The sequence below is a fragment of the Cherax quadricarinatus genome, unplaced genomic scaffold (genome assembly GCF_038502225.1).
Source record: "Cherax quadricarinatus isolate ZL_2023a unplaced genomic scaffold, ASM3850222v1 Contig225, whole genome shotgun sequence".
Lineage (NCBI taxonomy): Eukaryota > Metazoa > Arthropoda > Malacostraca > Decapoda > Parastacidae > Cherax > Cherax quadricarinatus.
Genome location: NW_027195251.1, coordinates 125,956 through 144,738, shown reverse-complemented (window position 1 = coordinate 144,738; position 18,783 = coordinate 125,956). Strand labels below are relative to the sequence as shown.

General features: G+C 44.8%; 1 protein-coding gene across 1 annotated transcript in view; it reads right to left on the bottom strand.

The window, feature by feature from the left end:
• Window positions 1-18,783, bottom strand: part of LOC128693884 (uncharacterized) — a 69,963-nt gene that overhangs the window by 15,498 nt on the left and 35,682 nt on the right. Inside the window, exon 3 of the mRNA XM_070080216.1 lies at window positions 2,986-3,119. Coding sequence (XP_069936317.1) covers window positions 2,986-3,119 — 134 coding nt within the window. The remainder of the gene's footprint in view (window positions 1-2,985; window positions 3,120-18,783) is intronic.

Below are 18,783 nucleotides of genomic sequence, written 5' to 3'. Positions count from 1 at the left end.
CAGAGACCAGCTGCTAAAAAGATGTAAGGCAAACAGACAGGATATTGCAGCACTAAATGAATTCCAAAGGTGAGGAACAGAGTGCAGAGACTTATAAAAAGAGCAAAGGCAAGGCACTATTGCTCAAAAATTGAATAGTTCAAGAATAACCCTTGAAAGCTCTGGCAACAATAAAACAGTTGGTATATAGCCATAAACCAATAGATAGATCTAACATAGTACTAAATATCGATAACTAGATATGCCACGAAACAACTAAAGTGGCAAATTGTTTTAATTCACACTACACAACTGTCGCATCAACACTAGTAAGTAAACTACCAGCTGCATCAAATACCTTTAGCACAGACTCTGATAAGTCTAAAACATACTATACCAATAAAGGTAACCCCAAACGCTTGTCAACTAGTAAGTGTATCTCATGACTTCGTGCAAAAAGAATTAAGCAGGTTAAACCCAACTAAGAGCACAGGCCCTGATAACATCCCGTCTAAGTTCCTAAAAGATGGTGCTTCTAAATTGTCAATCCTCATTGCTCACATAATAAATTTGTCCATCACCACTAATACCGTACCGGAGGGGTTCAAGGAGGCCAGAGTTACTCCTATCTTCAAGAAAAAATAGTAGGTCTGATGTAAGCAACTATAGGCCTGTTAGTATACTCAGTATATCTAAAATTCTAGAGAGGGCGGTGTACTCTCAAGTAGTTAAGTACCTTAATGACAACAACATTCTCCATAGCTATCAATCGGGCTTTAGAAGATCTTACTCAACCGACACCTCCCTAATTAATCTGATGGATTACCTGAGAACTGAAATGTCAATGGGGAACCTCATAGGTATGGTAACCTTAGACCTGCAAAAGGCCTTCGATTCTGTCAACCACAATATATAATGAAAGAAACTTCAAGTTATCGGATAAGGTTCCATAGACTGGTTTAAGTCTTACCTTAGGAACAGGAAGCAAAATCATCAAAATCAACAAAACAGAATCAGAATCCCTGTCGATAGCACGTGGAGTTCCCCAAGGTTCTATTCTGGGTCGCTTTTATTCCTATGTTATATAAACAATATGCCCATCGGTGTCAAGTGCAAACTCCTACTGTATGTGGATGAAAGTTCTCTATTAATGTTAGGTAAAGACCCACAAGATATAGATAATGTAATAACACTAGAACTGAAGTCCTGCAACAAATGGTTAGTAGACAACAAACTATCGTCACACGGAAGCCACACTCTTTGGCACGAAAGATAAACTGAGAAGAGTAAATAATTTTAATGTCCGGTGTAATGGGGAGCCCATCACTTCAGTTTCCTCAGTAAAATATCTGGGAATCCCCATTGACCTATGCATGTCAGAAGAATTGTTAGGGAACAGTGTAGTAAAGAAAGCGAATGCCAGACTGAAGTTCCTCTACAGACAAGCACAGTGTCTACCTACTGAGGCTCGCAGGACCCTATGTCTAGCCATTATACATTGTCATATGGACTACGCTTGCTCTTCATGGTACTCTGCATTGACAAAAAACAAAATGGAAGATAGAGCGCAAATCGCCCAGAACAAAATGGTAAGATTCATCCTGGACCTGGGTCGAAGAGAGCATGTAGGCCAGGATGAATTACAGCAGTTGGATATGCTGAATGTTGAAGACAGAGTAAAACAACTGAAGTTAAATCAAGTTTATATAGTTGCTCACAGTGTCCAGAATGTCTTGCTGCCAATTTTGTTAAGGTTGGGAACCGCAGCAATCATAGTACTAGGGGGAGAGAGCACAACTTTGTAGTAGCCACAGTCAGTGGCCAGGCTTCAAACAACTTTATTGTACAGCAATAAAGGAATGGAACAGACTGCCTGCACATGTCAAAGCCAGTCATAGCATGTGTTAGCTATTTTTCTAGCTAACACATGTAAATATTTATAACTTATTAACCTTATTCCTAGACTATTTTCTTTAGAGTATAATAATAAGATATTATCTTCTTCATAGTATAATAAGATATGATTTCCGGTATAATATAATAACAAGATATTATCTCCTTTATAATATAATAACAAGATATTATCTCTTTTATAATTTAATAATATGGTAATAAAAGGACCCAAATGGAAAGAAGTCACTGACTTTTTTGGGTTATCCCACATATGCTATGTATGATAATCTATGTAACTGTATTTGTGTATACCTGAATAAACTTACTTACTGGTTCATGCCGACCTAACAGATGTATTTTTATACACAATAATAATGTTGGCATTGGCCCCACTGTGTCCACAGTTGTAGGTTTTATTTTACAGAAGACTCTTGGCAGGCATGATGTTTGCTTGCTCTATCTCTAGTACCCTCAAAGCCGCCATCATGACTCACGAAATCGTAATAACACTCTTGCAAGCAAATCACATAATGTGAGAGGTTCAAACTCATGGTAAGCGAATAAAAAAACTCGCAAGTGTATGATGTGATGAATGGTTTTGAAAACCGACAAGTTGAGAATTGAGACACTTATGCAACATATGGGAATCTTTACTGAAGAAACGTTTCGCCACACAGTGGCTTCATCAGTCCAATACAAAGTAGAAATCGGTAAGGAGAGGAGTATGAGATAATCAGTTCCTCAGCCTGGAGTCGAGGTGTTCAGTCCATCAGTCTTGTAAGAATGATGGACTAACACATCGACTCCAGGCTGAGGGACTGATTACCTCGTACTCCTCTCCTTACCGATTTCTACTTTGTATTGGACTGATGAAGCCACTGTGTGGCGAAACGTTTCTTCAATAAAGATTCCCATATGTTGCGTGTCTCAATTCTTGAAGTGTACGATAAATGTTGTTAGGCCAGTAAAGACCAGTGGTTAACACACTGGTCTGCCAGTTTTGGACTAGCTTACCATGGGTTTCAGACCCACCCGTTGTGTGATTTGTTTAAAATCATGTTATAATGATTTCGTGAGTGGGTAACCACGTACTGGTGGTGGAGGAGAAGTTACCAGCTCCTGGTTGACGTAGAATGTGAGGGATGCTGGAGGCTGTGACCCGGGGGAGGAGCAGTTCACCAGCACTATGTCATGCACCTGGTGCCCAGACCCTCCACCACTGATTCGGGGCTCCTCATCAGGCAGATCTGTGAGGGAAAAAGTCTTGAGTAATTGAAAGAGATACTGAGATTTCCAAGGGATTGGTCGAATGATGGGGCATGAGAACAATAAAGAAAACATGAAAATCGAAATACACGTTGACAACATTAATACCATAAATGTAAGAAGAACTTGATGACTGGTCACTGTTAAGGAGAATTGATTAATAATTGATGTTATAGTCATAAAAGACCTTCACTGTTTAATGGATGAAGACAAAGACAGAAAATCCGACTTTGATATAATTGATGTTTGTGCAAGAGAGAGGAGGATGACGATCACACCAGTCATAAGGAATGTTACTGATCAACAACATGATGTGTTACTGATCAACATTATGTGTTACTGATCAACAACATGATGTGCTACTGATCAACATGATGTGTTACTGATCAACAACATGATGTGCTACTGATCAACATGATGTGTTACTGATCAACAACATGATGTGTTACTGATAACAACATGTGTTACTGATCAACAACATGTGCTACTGATCAACATGATGTGTTACTGATCAACAACATGTGTTACTGATCAACAACATGATGTGTTACTGATCAACAACATGATGTGCTACTGATCAACAACATGATGAGTTACTGATCAACATGATGTGTTACTGATCAACATAAGTTACTGATCAACAACATGATGTGTTACTGATCAACAACATGATGTGTTACTGATCAACAACATGATGAGTTACTGATCAACATGTGTTACTGATCAACATGATGTGTTACTGATCAACAACATGATGAGTTACTGATCAACATGATGTGTTACTGATCAACATAAGTTACTGATCAACAACATGATGTGTTACTGATCAACAACATGATGTGTTACTGATCAACAACATGAGTTACTAATCAACATGATGTGTTACTGATCAACAACATGATGTGTTACTGATCAACAACATGATGTGTTACTGATCAACAACATGATGTGTTACTGATCAACATGATGTGTTACTGATCAACAACATGATGTGTTACTGATCAACAACATGTGTTACTGATCAACAACATGATGTGTTACTGATCAACAACATGATGTGTTACTGATCAACATGTGTTACTGATCAACATGATGTGTTACTGATCAACATGATGAGTTACTGATCAACATGATGTGTTACTGATCAACATGATGTGTTACTGATCAACAACATGATGTGTTACTGATCAACAACATGATGTGTTACTGATCAACAACATGATGTGTTACTGATCAACAACATGTGTTACTGATCAACATGATGTGTTACTGATCAACAACATGATGTGTTACTGATCAACAACATGTGTTACTGATCAACATGATGTGTTACTGATCAACAACATGATGTGTTACTGATCAACAACATGATGTGTTACTGATCAACAACATGATGAGTTACTGATCAACATGATGTGTTACTGATCAACAACATGATGTGTTACTGATCAACATGAGTTACTGATCAACAACATGATGTGTTACTGATCAACATGATGTGTTACTGATCAACATGAGTTACTGATCAACATGATGTGTTACTGATCAACATGATGTGTTACTGATCAACAACATGATGTGTTACTGATCAACATGATGTGTTACTGATCAACAACATGATGTGTTACTGATCAACATGAGTTACTGATCAACAACATGATGTGTTACTGATCAACATGAGTTACTGATCAACAACATGATGAGTTACTGATCAACAACATGTGTTACTGATCAACAACATGATGTGTTACTGATCAACATGATGAGTTACTGATCAACAACATGATGTGTTACTGATCAACAACATGATGTGTTACTGATCAACATGAGTTACTGATCAACAACATGATGTGTTACTGATCAACATGATGAGTTACTGATCAACAACATGATGTGTTACTGATCAACATGAGTTACTGATCAACAACATGATGTGTTACTGATCAACATGATGAGTTACTGATCAACAACATGATGTGTTACTGATCAACAACATGATGTGTTACTGATCAACATGATGAGTTACTGATCAACAACATGATGTGTTACTGATCAACATGATGAGTTACTGATCAACAACATGATGTGTTACTGATCAACATGATGAGTTACTGATCAACAACATGATGTGTTACTGATCAACATGAGTTACTGATCAACAACATGATGTGTTACTGATCAACAACATGATGTGTTACTGATCAACAACATGTGTTACTGATCAACATGATGTGTTACTGATCAACAACATGATGAGTTACTGATCAACAACATGATGTGTTACTGATCAACAACATGATGTGTTACTGATCAACAACATGATGTGTTACTGATCAACATGATGAGTTACTGATCAACAACATGATGTGTTACTGATCAACAACATGATGAGTTACTGATCAACAACATGATGTGTTACTGATCAACAACATGATGTGTTACTGAACAACAACATGATGTGTTACTGATCAACAACATGATGTGTTACTGATCAACATGATGTGTTACTGATCAACAACATGTGTTACTGATCAACAACATGATGTGTTACTGATCAACAACATGATGTGTTACTGATCAACAACATGATGTGTTACTGATCAACAACATGATGTGTTACTGATCAACATGAGTTACTGATCAACAACATGATGTGTTACTGATCAACATGAGTTACTGATCAACAACATGATGTGTTACTGATCAACATGATGTGTTACTGATCAACAACATGATGTGTTACTGATCAACAACATGATGTGTTACTGATCAACAACATGATGTGTTACTGATCAACATGATGTGTTACTGATCAACAACATGATGTGTTACTGATCAACAACATGATGTGTTACTGATCAACAACATGATGTGTTACTGATCAACAACATGATGTGCTACTGATCAACATAAGTTACTGATCAACAACATGATGTGTTACTGATCAACATGATGTGTTACTGATCAACAACATGATGTGTTACTGATCAACAACATGATGTGTTACTGATCAACATGTGTTACTGATCAACAACATGATGTGTTACTGATCAACATGAGTTACTGATCAACAACATGATGTGTTACTGATCAACATGATGTGTTACTGATCAACAACATGATGTGTTACTGATCAACATGATGTGTTACTGATCAACAACATGATGTGTTACTGATCAACAACATGATGTGTTACTGATCAACAACATGATGTGTTACTGATCAACAACATGATGTGCTACTGATCAACAACATGATGTGTTACTGATCAACATGATGTGTTACTGATCAACAACATGATGTGTTACTGATCAACAACATGATGTGTTACTGATCAACATGAGTTACTGATCAACAACATGATGTGTTACTGATCAACATGATGTGTTACTGATCAACAACATGATGTGTTACTGATCAACAACATGTGTTACTGATCAACAACATGATGTGTTACTGATCAACATGATGTGTTACTGATCAACAACATGATGTGTTACTGATCAACAACATGATGTGTTACTGATCAACAACATGATGTGTTACTGATCAACAACATGATGTGTTACTGATCAACAACATGATGTGTTACTGATCAACATGATGTGTTACTGATCAACAACATGATGTGTTACTGATCAACATGATGTGTTACTGATCAACAACATGATGTGTTACTGATCAACATGATGTGTTACTGATCAACATGATGATATTTTCGATTTTCAGAGCCAAGATATTTTATAGTTAAATTCGAGGTTGTGGCTCCAGGTATCGTGAGTGATAATTTTTGTGGCTCCAGGTATCGTGAGTGATAATTTTTGTGGCTCCAGGTATCGTGAGTGATAATTTTTGTGGCTCCAGGTATCGTGAGTGATAATTTTTGTGGCTCCAGGTATCGTGAGTGATAATTTTTGTGGCTCCAGTTATCGTGAGTGATAATTTTTGTGGCTCCAGGTATCGTGAGTGATAATTTTTGTGGCTCCAGGTATCGTGAGTGATAATTTTTGTGGCTCCAGGTATCGTGAGTGATAATTTTTGTGGCTCCAGGTATCGTGAGTGATAATTTTTGTGGCTCCAGGTATCGTGAGTGATAATTTTTGTGGCTCCAGGTATCGTGAGTGATAATTTTTGCAGGTATTGTCCCAGTTAATAACTGTGATGGGATAATTATGTTTTATTTTCCCTGAGACATGACTGAAGCAGCGACGATAAAATCATTCTCTCACTATTCAACCCTCTAAGACGTGAACATACTGCTGCTTATCTTAGCTTGATGGAAGGGCAGGACACACTCGGCGCTGAATGTGATATATTAGCAAGTAGTAGGTAATATCTCGCTATGAATCGGAAGTGACAGCTTTCTCCGGGAAGTGGAAGCTCTCTCCTGGAAGTGGCAGCTCTTTCCGGGGAGCGCCAGCTCTCTCCTGGAAGTAAGAGCTCTCTCCTGGAAGCGGGAGCTCTCTCCTGGAAGTAAGAGCTCTCTCCAGAAAATGGGAACTCTCTCGGGGAAGTGGGAGCTCTCTCCTGGAAGTGAGAGCTCTCCCAGGGAAGTGGGAGCGCTCTCCGAGAAGTGGGAGCTCTCTCCTGGAAGTGGCAGCTCTTTCCGGGGAGCGCCAGCTCTCTCCTGGAAGTGGCAGCTCTTTCCGGGGAGCGCCAGCTCTCTCCTGGAAGAGAGAGCTCTCTCCGGGAAGTGGGAGCTCTCTCCAGGAAGTGGGAACTGTCTCTCCGGGAAATGGTAAATCTCTTCTGAAAGTGGGAGCTCTCTCCTGGAAGTGGGAGCCCTCTTCTGGAAATGGGAGGTCTCTCCGGGAAGTGGGAGCTCTCTCCTGGAAGTGGCAGCTCTCTCCTGGAAGTGGGAGCTCTCTCCTGGAAGTAAGAGCTCTCTCCAGAAAATGGAAACTCTCTCGGGGAAGTGGGAGCTCTCTCCTGGAAGTGAGAGCTCTCCCAGGGAAGTGGGAGCTCTCTCCGGGAAGTGGGAGATCTCTTCGGGAAGTGGGAGCTCTCTGCGAAAAGTGGGAGCTCTCTGCGAAAAGTGGGAGCTCTCTCCTGGAAGTGGGAGCTCTCTTCGGGAAGTGGGAGCTCTCTCCTAGAAATGAAAACACTCTCCTGGAAGTGGGAGCTCTCCCAGGGAAGTGGGAGCTCTCTACGGGAAGTGTAAGCTTTTTCCGGGGAGTGGGAGCTTTCTCTGGAAAGTGAGAGCTCTCACCTGGAAGTGGGAGCTCTCTCCGGGAAGTGAAATCTCTCTCCGGGAAGTGAGAGCTCTCTCCTGGAAGTGGGAGCTCTCTAGTGGAAGTGGGAGCTCTCCAAAGGAAGTGGGAAATCTCTACGGGAAGTGGAAACTCTCTCCGGGAAGTGGGAGCTCTCTCCGGAAAGAGGGAACTCTCTCGGGAAAGTGGGAGCTCTCTCCGGGAAGTAGGAGTTCTCTCGAAAAAGAGCTCTCTCCAGGAAGTTAGAGCTCTCTTCGGGAAGTAAGAGCTCTCTCCAAGAAGGAGCAGTTGTCTCCAGGAAGAAGGATCTCCCTCCATTAAGTAGGAGCTCTCTCCAGGAGGCAGAAGCAATCTCCGAAAAGTAAGAGCACTCTCCAGGAGTAGAAGCTCTCTTCGGGAAGTAAGAGCTTTCTAAAGGACGTAGAAACTCTCTCCAAGAAGCAGGAGCTCTCTCCAGGCAATAGGAGCTCTCTCCAAGAAGCAGAAACACTATCCAGCAAGTAGAAGCTCTATCCGGGAAGTAAGAGCTTTCTCCAAGGCGTGGGAGCTCTCTCCATGAAGCATGAGCTCTCTCCAGGTAGTAAGAGCTCTCTTCAGGAAGTAGGAGCTCTCTCCGGAAAGTAAGACCTCTCTCCAGGACGTAGGAGCTCTCTCCAAGAATCAGGAGTCCTCTCAAGCAAGTAGGAGCTCTCTCCGAGAAGTGCTCTCTTCATGAAACAGGAGCTCTCTCCAAGAAGTAAGAGCTCTCTCCGGGGAGTGCTCTCTTCATGAAGCAGCAGCTCTCTCCAAGGAGTAAGAGCTCTCCCCAGCAATTAGGAGCTCTCCTCGGGAAGTAAGAGCTCTCTGAAGGACGTAGGAGCTCTCTCCAAGAAGTAGGAGCTCTCTCCAGAAAGTAGGACCTCTCCCAGGAAGGAGCTCTCACAGGAAGCAAGAGCTCTCTCCAGGAAGTTGGAGCTCTCTCCGGGAAGTAGAAGCTCTCTCCGGGAAGTGTTAGCTCTCTCCTGGAAGTGGCAGCTCTCCAAGACGTCTCTCCTAGACGTAGGTGCTCTCTTCAAGAAGTCGGAGCTCTTTCTAGCAAGTAGGAGCTCCTTCCAGGACGTAGGATCTCTCTCCAAAAAGCAGGAGCTCTCTTCAGGAAGTAGGAGCTCTCTTCAGGAAGTAGAAGCTCTCTCCAGGAAATATTAGCTTTCTCTGGGAAGTAAGACCTCTCTCTATGACGTAGGAGCTCTCTCCAAGAAGCAGGAGCTCTCTCCAGGTAGTAATAGCTCTCTTCAGGAAGTAAGAGCTCTCTCCGGGAAGCAAGACCTCTCTCCAGGACAAAAGAGCTCTCTACAAAAAGCAGGAGCTCTCTCCAGGTAGTAGGAGCTCTCTTCGGGAAGTAAGAGCTCTCTCAAGGACGTAGGAGCTCTCCCAAGAAGAAGCTTTCCAATGAAACAAGAGCTCTCTCCAGGAAGCGGGAGGTATCTCATGGAAGTGGGAGCTCTCTCCGGGAAGTGGGAGCTCTCTCTGGGAAATGAGAGCTCTCTACTGAAAGTGATAGCTCTCTTCTCAAAGTGGGAGCTCTCTCCAGGAAGTGGGAACTCTCTCCGGGAAGTGGGAGCTCTCTCCAGAGAGTTGGGGCTCTCTCCTGGAAGTGGGAGCTCTCCCAGGGAAGTGGGACCTCTCTACAGAAAGTGGGAGCGCTCTCCAGAAAGTGGGAACTCTCTCCGGGATGTGAGATCTCTCTCCGGGATATGGGAGCTCTCTCGAAGAAGTAAGAGCTCTCTCCAGGAAGTTGAAGCTCTCTTCGGGAAGTAAGAGCTCTGTCCAGAAAGTAAGAGCTGTCTCCAGGAAGTAGGCGCTCTCTCCTGGAAATGAGAGCTCTCTCCTGGAAGTGGTAGTTCTCTCCGGAAAGTGGGACCTCTCTTCTGGAAGTGGGAGCTCTCTCCTGGAAGTGGGAGCTCTCTCCTGGAAGTGGGAGCTCTCTTTTAGAAGTGGGAGCTCTCTCCGGGAAGTGGGAGCTGTCTCCTGGAAGTGGCAGCACTCTCATGGAAGTGGCAGCTCTCTACTGGAAGTAAGAACTCTTCCCAGAAAATTGGAACTCTCTCTGGAAAGTAAGAGCCATGTCCAGAAAGTAATAGCTGTCTACTGGGAGTAGGAGCTCTCTCCGGGAAGTGTGAGTTCTCTCTGGGAAGTGGGAGCTCTCTCCAGGAAGCAGATGCTCTCTCCGGGAAGTAAAAGCTCTCTCCTCGAAGTGTGAGCTCTCTCCTGGAAGTGGAAGCTCTCCCAGAGAAGCGGGTGCTCTCTACGAGAAGATGAAGCTCTCACCTGGAAGTGGGAGCTCTCTCCTGGAAGTGGGAGCTCTCCAAAGGAAGTTGGAGCTCTATACGGGAAGTGGAAACTCTCTCCGGGAAGTGAGAGCTCTCTCCGGAAAGTGGGAGCTCTCTCCGGAAAGTGGGAGCTCTCTCAGGAAAGTGGGTGCTCTCTCAGGAAAGTGGGTGCTCTCTCAGGAAAGTGGGTGCTCTCTCCGGGAAGTGGGAGCTCTCTCCGGGAAGTGGGAGCTCTCTCCGGGAAGTGGGAGCTCTCCCCGGGAAGTAGGAGCTCTCTCAGGGAAGAGCTTTCTCCAGGAAGTAGGAGCTGTCTGCAGGAAATAGGAGCTCTCTCCGGGAAGACCTTTCTCCAGGACATAAGAACTCTCTCTCAGACGCATGAGCTCTCTCGACGTAGGAGGAGCTCTCTCCTGGAAGTAGGAGCTCTCTCCGGGAAGTAAGAACTCTCTCCAGGAAGTAGGAGCTTTCTCCAGGAAGAAGGAGCTCTCTCCTGGAAGTAGGAGCTCTCTCCTGGAAGTAGGAGCTCTCTCCGGGAAGTAAGAACTCTCTCCAGGAAGTAGGAGCTTTCTCCAGGAAGTAGGAGCTTTCTCCAGGAAGTAGGAGCTTTCTCCAGGAAGTAGGAGCTTTCTCCAGGAAGTAGGAGCTTTCTCCAGGAAGTAGAAGCTCTCTCCTGGAAGTAGGAGCTCTCTCCAGGAAGTAGGAGCTTTCTCCTGGAAGTAGGAGCTTTTTCCAGGAAGTAGAAGCTCTGTCCAGGAAGTAGGAGCTCTGTCCAGGAAGTAGGAGCCCTGTCCAAGAAGTAGGAGCTCTGTCCAGGAAGTAAGAGCTCTGTCCAGGAAGTAGGAGCTCTGTCCAGGAAGTAGGAGCTCTGTCCAGGAAGTAGAAGCTCTATCCGGGAAGTAGAAGCTCCATCCGGGAAGTAAGAGCTCTCTACAGGAAATAAGAGCTCTCTCCAGGAAGTAGGAGCTTTCTCCAGGAAGTAGGAACTTTTTCCAGGAAGTAGAAGCTCTGTCCAGAAAGTAGGAGCTCTGTCCAGAAAGTAGGAGCTCTGTCCAGGAAGTAGCTCTCTCCAAGAAGTAAGAGCTCTTTCCAGCAAGCAGAAGCTCTCTCTGGGAAGTAAGTGCTCTCCCAAAGACGTAGGAGCTCTCTCCAGGAAGTAGGAGCTCTCTCCAGGAAGTAGCACTTTTCTCCTTGAAGTAGGAGCCCTACCAAGGAAGTAGGAGCTCTCTCCAGGAAGTAGAAGCTTTCTCCGGGAAGTAAGAGCTTTCTCCGGGAAGTAAGACCTCTCTCCAGGGCGAAGGAGCTCTCTCTAAATAGTAGGAGCTCTCTCAAGCAAGTAGGAGCTCTCTCCGGGAAGTGCCCTCTTCATGAAGTAGGAGCTCTCTCCAAGAAGTAAGAGCTCTGTCCAGGTAGTAGGAGCTCTCTGCAAGAGGTCGGAGCTCTCTCCAGCAAGTATGAGCTCTCTCCGGGAAGTAAGAGCTCTCTCAAGGACGTAAGAGCTCCATCCAAGAAGTAGGAATTCTCTCCAGGAAGGAGCAGCTCTCCCAGGAAGGAGTTCTCCAAGGAAGTAGGAGCTCTCCCAAGAAGTACGAGCTCTCTCCAGGAAGTGGGAGCTCTCTCCAGGAAGTGGGAGCTCTCTCCCGGAAGTGGAAGGTCTCTCAGGAAGTTGCAGCTCTCTCCGAGAGGTAGAAGCTCACTCGAGAATGTAAGAGTTCTCTTCAGGAAGTTGGAGCTCTCTTCGGGAAGAGCTCTATTCGGGAAGAGCTCTCTCCAGAAAGTAGGAGCTGTCTCCAGGAAGTCGGAGCTCTCATCATTAAGTTGGAGCTCTCTCCGGGAAGTAGGAGCTCTCTCCAGAAAGTAAAAGCATCTCCGGGAAGAGCTCTCTGCAGGAAGTATAAGCTCTCTCCGGGAAGTAAGAGCTCTCTCCAGGCAGTAGGAGCTCTCTCCAAGACGTAGGAGCTCTCTCCAAGAAGTAGGAGCTCTCTCTAGTTATTAAGAGCTCTCTTCAGTAAGTAGGAGCTCTCTCCAGGAAATAGGAGCTCTCTCCGGGAAGACCTCACTCCAGGATGTAGGAGCTCTCTCCAGGAAGCAGGAACTCTCTCCAGGTAGTAGGAGCTCCCTCCAAGTAGCAGCAGCTGTCTCCATCAAGTAGATCTCTCCAGCAAGTATGAGCTCTTTCTAGCAAGTAGGAGCTCTCTCCAAGACGTAGGAGCTCTCTCCAAGAAGTAGGAGCTCTCTCTAGTTATTAAGAGCTCTCTTCAGTAAGTAGGAGCTCTCTCCAGGAAATAGGAGCTCTCTCCGGGAAGACCCCACTCCAGGATGTAGGAGCTCTCTCCAGGAAGCAGGAACTCTCTCCAGGTAGTAGGAGCTCCCTCCAAGTAGCAGCAGCTGTCTCCATCAAGTAGATCTCTCCAGCAAGTATGAGCTCTTTCTAACAAGTAGGAGCTCTCTCCAGGACGTAGGAAATCTCTCCAAGAAGCAGGAGCTCTCTCTAGGTAGTAGGAGCTCTTTCCAAGAAGTAGGAACTCTCTCCAGGAAGTAGCAGCCCTCTCCGGGAAGTAAGAGCTCTCTCAAGAAGGTAGGAGCTCTCTCCAAGAAGTAGCAGCTTTGTCCAGGAAGCAAGAGCTCTCTCCAGGAAGAATGAGCTCACTCTAGGAAGTAGAAGATCTTTCGAGAAAGTAGGAGCTCTCTCCGGGAAGTGTGAGCTCTCATATGGAAATGGCAGCTCTCTCCAGGTAGAGGGAGCACTCTCCTCAAAGTGGGAGCTCTCTCTGGGAAGATGGACCTCTCCCCGGAAAGTGGAAGCTCTCTCCGTGAAGTCTGAGCTCTCTCCGGGAAGTCTGAGCTCTCTCCGGTAAGTGGGAGCTCTCTCCGAGAAGTGGGAGCTCCCTCCGTGAAGTGGAAGCTCTCTCCAGGAATTGGAAGCTCTTTCCGGTAAGTGGAAGCTCTCTCCGCAAAGTTGGAGCTCTCTCAGGGAAGTGGGAGCTCTTACCTGGAAGTATGAGCTCTCTCGAGGAAGTAAGAGCTCTCTCCAGGAAGTGGGAGCTCTCTCCTGGAAGTAGGAGCTCTCTCGAGGAAGTAAGAGCTCTCTCCTGGAAGTGGGAGCTCTCTCCTGGAAGTGGGAGCTCTCTCCTGGAAGTGGAAGGTCTCTCAGGAAGTGGGAGCTCTCTCCAAGAGGTAGGAGTTCTCTCGAGGAAGTAAGAGCTCTCTTCAGGAAGTAGGAGCTGTCTCCAGAAAGTAGGAGCTCTCTCCGGGAAGCATGAGCTCTCTCCAGGAAGGAGGAGGTCTAAGAAATAGGAGCTCTCTCAAGGAAGTAGAAGCTCTCTCCAGGAAGTAGGAGCTCTCTCCAGGAAGTAGGGGCTCTCTCCAGGAAGTGGGAGCTCTCTCCAGGAAGTAGGAGCTCTCTCCGGGAAGTAAGAGCACTCTCCAGGAAGTAGCAACTCTCTCCAGGAAGTAGGAGCTCTGTCCAGGAAGTAGGAGCTCTCTCCAGGAAGTAGAAGCTCTCTCCTGGAAGTAGGAGCTCTCTCCTGGAAGTAAAAGCACTCTCCAGGAAGTAGAAACTCTCTCCGGGAAGTAAGAGCTCTCTACAGGAAGTAGAAGCTCTCTTTAGAAAGTAAGAGCTCTGTCCAGAAAGTAGGAACTCTCTCTTGGAAGTAGAAGCTCTCTCCGGGAAGTAAGAGCTGTCTCCAGGAAGTAGGAACTCTCTCCAGGAAGTAGGAGCTCTCTCCAGGAAGTAGGAGCTCTGTCCAGGAAGTAGAAGCTCTGTCCAGGTAGTAGGAGCTCTCTCCAGGAAGTAGGAGCTCTCTCTAGGTAGTAGTAGCTCTGTCCAGGAAGTAGAAGCTCTGTCCAGCAAGCAGAAGCTCTCTCTGGGAAGTAAGTGCTCTCCCAAAGACGTAGGAGCGCCCTACAAGAAATAGGAGCTCTCTCGAGGACTTAAAAGCTCTGTCAAGGAAGCAAGAGCTCTCTCCAGGTAGTAGGAGCTCCGTCCGGGAAGTAGAAGCTCTCTCCTGGGAGTAGGAGCTCTCTCAAGGAAGTAGGAACTCTCTCCAGGACGTAGGAGCTCTCTCCAGGAAGTAGAAATTTTCTCCGGGAAGTAGGAGCTCTCACCGGGAAGTAAGATCTCTCTCCAGGTAGTAGGAGGTCTCTCCAGGTAGTAGGAGCTCTGTCCAGGAAGTAGGAGCTCTCTCCAGGAAGTAGGAGCTCTGTCCAGGAAGCAGGAGCTCTGTCCAGGAAGTAGAAGCTCTATCCGGGAAGTAAGAGCTCTCTACAGGAAGAAGGAGCTCTCTCCAGGAAGTAGGAACTCTCTTTAGAAAGTAAGAGCTCTGTCCCGAGAGTAAGAGCTCTGTCCAGAAAGTAAGAGCTCTGTCCAGAAAGTAAGAGATCTCTCCAGAAAGTAAGAGATCTTTCCAGAGTGTAAGAGCTCTGTCCAGAAAGTAAGAGATCTGTCCAGAAAGTAAGAGCTCTGTCCAGAAAGTAAGAGCTCTGTCCAGAAAGTAAGAGCTGTGTCCAGAAAGTAAGAGATCTCTCCAGAAAGTAAGAGATCTGTCCAGAAAGTAAGAGATCTGTCCAGAAAGTAAGAGATCTGTCCAGAAAGAAAGAGCTCTGTCCAGAAAGTAAGAGATCTCTCCAGAAAGTAAGAGATCTCTCCAGAAAGTAAGAGATCTCTCCAGAAAGTAAGAGATCTCTCCAGAAAGTAAGAGCTCTGTCCAGAAAGTAAGAGATCTCTCCACAAAGTAAGAGATCTTTCCAGAGTGTAAGAGCTCTGTCCAGAAAGTAAGAGATCTGTCCAGAAAGTAAGAGCTCTGTCCAGAAAGTAAGAGCTCTGTCCAGAAAGTAAGAGCTCTGTCCAGAAAGAGCACTGTCCAGAAAGTAAGAGCTCTGTCCAGAAAGTAAGAGATCTCTCCAGAAAGTAAGAGCTCTCTCCGGGAACTGAGAGCTCGTCGACAAATTTTCTATTTTTTTTTTTCGATATTTGGTTCATTCAGGCTGTGACTCGCCTCCTCACTATGACTCGCCTCCTCACTATGACTCGCCTCCTCACTATGACTCGCCTCCTCACTATGACTCGCCTCCGTGAAAATGTAGACAGCCTGTACTGGCAGAGCACACAGCCTAGCCGTCTGCTCTGACTAGTTCATATTTCGCGGCATTCAGTGCTGCCCTCTGTAGGCCTACCTAGGTCGGTGGGACACACAGTCCACCCTCTCTCACTCCCGCTTCGACCGACTTGAGGTACACAGGTACTCCCCCTCCACGGACTGGCTTGCGGTCACTTCCTCACACTGCCCGTTGTGTACTCACTCCTACCCGATTAAAGCCAATCTAGTCCACGGCCGTATCATTGCTACCTACGCTACCTTCATCGGCACTAAACCGCTGTTCAACAGTAAGAACAGCAATAACAGTGGTGACAGCGGAGTCAGCGGCCTTGTGAGCCTCTTCAGGGTGGAGGGGATCGGTCGACACCAGTCAACATCATCCGTCGTCATCCAACGCACCTGCTAGCCTAAAGAGTTATCTGCTACTCCCAGCGTCTTGACGGGACCCGAGATAGATCTTCGTCCTAGATTTTTCCCACAAAATCTGGACATAGGCATCACGGCGTCATCTCCAGCCTTAGCAGTCACGTGTTCACCTCATCACCCTCTCTACAGCCCTTCAACACTCTCCAGCACCATTCTCCTGCCTCCTACAGCGTCCCTACGCCCTTCTCAGCTACAAGAAGTAGAGGTGAGGTCGTTAGTGTGTTGGCTTCGTGTGGCTCCACGAGTGACCACGAGGCAGCTCTCGGGTTGGTTTATACCCTAATCAGCGTGTAAACACACCAGCCCTCTATACAGCCTTATCTGCTAGGCAAAGACGTCCTTCTCGCCGTCCATGTGTGTTGTGTTCTTCCCAGTTTCCTCCAAGAAGTTCTACCTGGCTTAGCCACGTGGGAACCCAGTTGGCTTAGCCCCTAAGCCAGCAAAGTTCAGCGTCTACAGCAGCTCGTGACTCATCATAGTGTCTACTACTACTCAGCGCCTACGTATCTCCAGCCAGTGCAGTTTTTTTTTGTGTTGCCCAGTTTAAAAATTTTTTTTTTTTTTTTTTCCCTTTCCCTTGTTGTTTTATTCCCAGTTCATCACCAGTTCTGTTTTCCCCAGTGATTTGTTACAGTAAAACTTACTCGTCCCAGTTCAAAGTTTCACTTAAGCTTGTTTTTAGCACGTTCGAGTAGTGCAGTAAATGTTTTGTTCTCCGTGTGCTGAAGCCGCAGTCAGTCAGCGCGCCCAGACACGCTTGCCAGTGTAAACAACCATACACCAGCTGTGGTTCACGCCGGGTACCCACGTCTAATATCTTATACCTCCACAGAGTTACTCCGGTCCTTCCTGTTCTTCCCAAGTCCTTTCTGATATTTTTTTTCTACGACATTGAAGCCCCATAGCAGTATACAAATGCTACGAGGCGTGTAGTGTCACTAGAACATCACTGAAAGTTCCAGCACCTGCCGTACCTTCGTCCACCTGCACTCAAAGTTAAGTAAACAGTGACTTACCTAGCATTTCCTAATATTTTGTGACATTATTTAACTGTCCTGCACCAATACAGTTAGTTACTGAAGCCATACTTCAGTAAATTGTTCAGTGTCATCAGTGCACATTTTGCCATTTACCTACAGCTTAAATTTTGTGAATTTATTTTTGCACTCCTACATTTTAAATTCCAGTTTTTTCTATTCTGCTTCTTGCACCTCAGTTATTGATTTAAATTGTTCAGTGTTAACCATTTATACAATTTACCTCTCACATACAGTTTTCATGTAATTCCTGTGTGCTGTTATTTTTTTTTAGTTGCACCTGCAAGTTAGCCACAGATTGTTGACACCCCTGCACTGTTTTGTTTGTTAGTTTTTTTTTATAAGTGTAATCTTCAAGTACTTAAGTATTAGTATATTCTACCTGCAGTCATACAATCTGTGCCTAGCCCATTAAATTTTTTTTTTTCTGTTCCCCCATTTATTTTGCTCTACATATATTCTATGTTTTATCAGTGAATATTCACCTATGTGCATTGCTTTTTGCTATTTTATATACCCAAGTCATTGAGTGTATTTTTGGGAACCTGCTTATTTACCATTAATTACCAAAATTCCTTGTGAAGTTAATTAATTTTGACCTTGAGATTGTGCAAATTTTTTTTTCTTTTTGCCAGTGTACACCCTGCTAACACCAGTTAACCTTTGCCATATTCTTGAATTTAATAATTTGCATTTTTATTAATTTTATTTTGTGTGCAATATAGCAATTCTGGTCAGTGTATTTTTTTTTGTGTGATTTTTGGCACTATTCCATACTCTGATATCTTTTTTGTGCCAACTTCCCTTGTGCAAGTGAATTACCTTTTTTTTTGCGTTTCAATTTGCTACTGCTAGCACCCGCAATCTTTTTAAACTTGCAGCACAGTTTAGTGTTGTGTAGTACCTGATTTATTTTAATTTTGTGCAATTTTTGCTACCAGTGTTTACAGTTCAACTCCTTTTCATAAATTTTGTTGCCAGATTCCTGGTGAAATTATTGACTATCCTTAGCTTCATTTTGTGCACTTCCCTGTAGTACATTCACTTGCATACATCTCTTATTTTGTTTTCAGAGTGTATCACTATTTCCCTTTTTATTGTTGTTTTGCTCAAATTATTTCTATCACTAAGCAGTTTACCTAGTACTGTGGTGCTGAGTTCTCTTTGACTCTGTTTTGAATTGTAGCCAGTGCATACCATTTCTTGCTCTGACCTGTTTACCATCTTCGTGACCTACTTGCATTTCAACAATCGACGTCATGACTAAGACACGCAGTGGCCATGCCGTTACCCCAGATTCTGCTGGTGCCAGCAATGGTGCCTCAGCCAGCGTGAGCACGCGGCAGGGCATCGAAGCCCCAGCGACAGTTGGTCAACTTGTGGCTCAAGCCTCGACCACCAGTGGGCCGGCTCATCGTCCATACCTGACCCTTATTTTTGACGGTCGTGCAAATAGTTTAGAGCCATGGCTGCAGTCAGTCGAGGCGACTGTTCAGGCTCTATTTGATAGCCCAACGGATACACAGTACATTCGTGCTGCTGTTGCAGCAGTGGATCTCACCCAGGG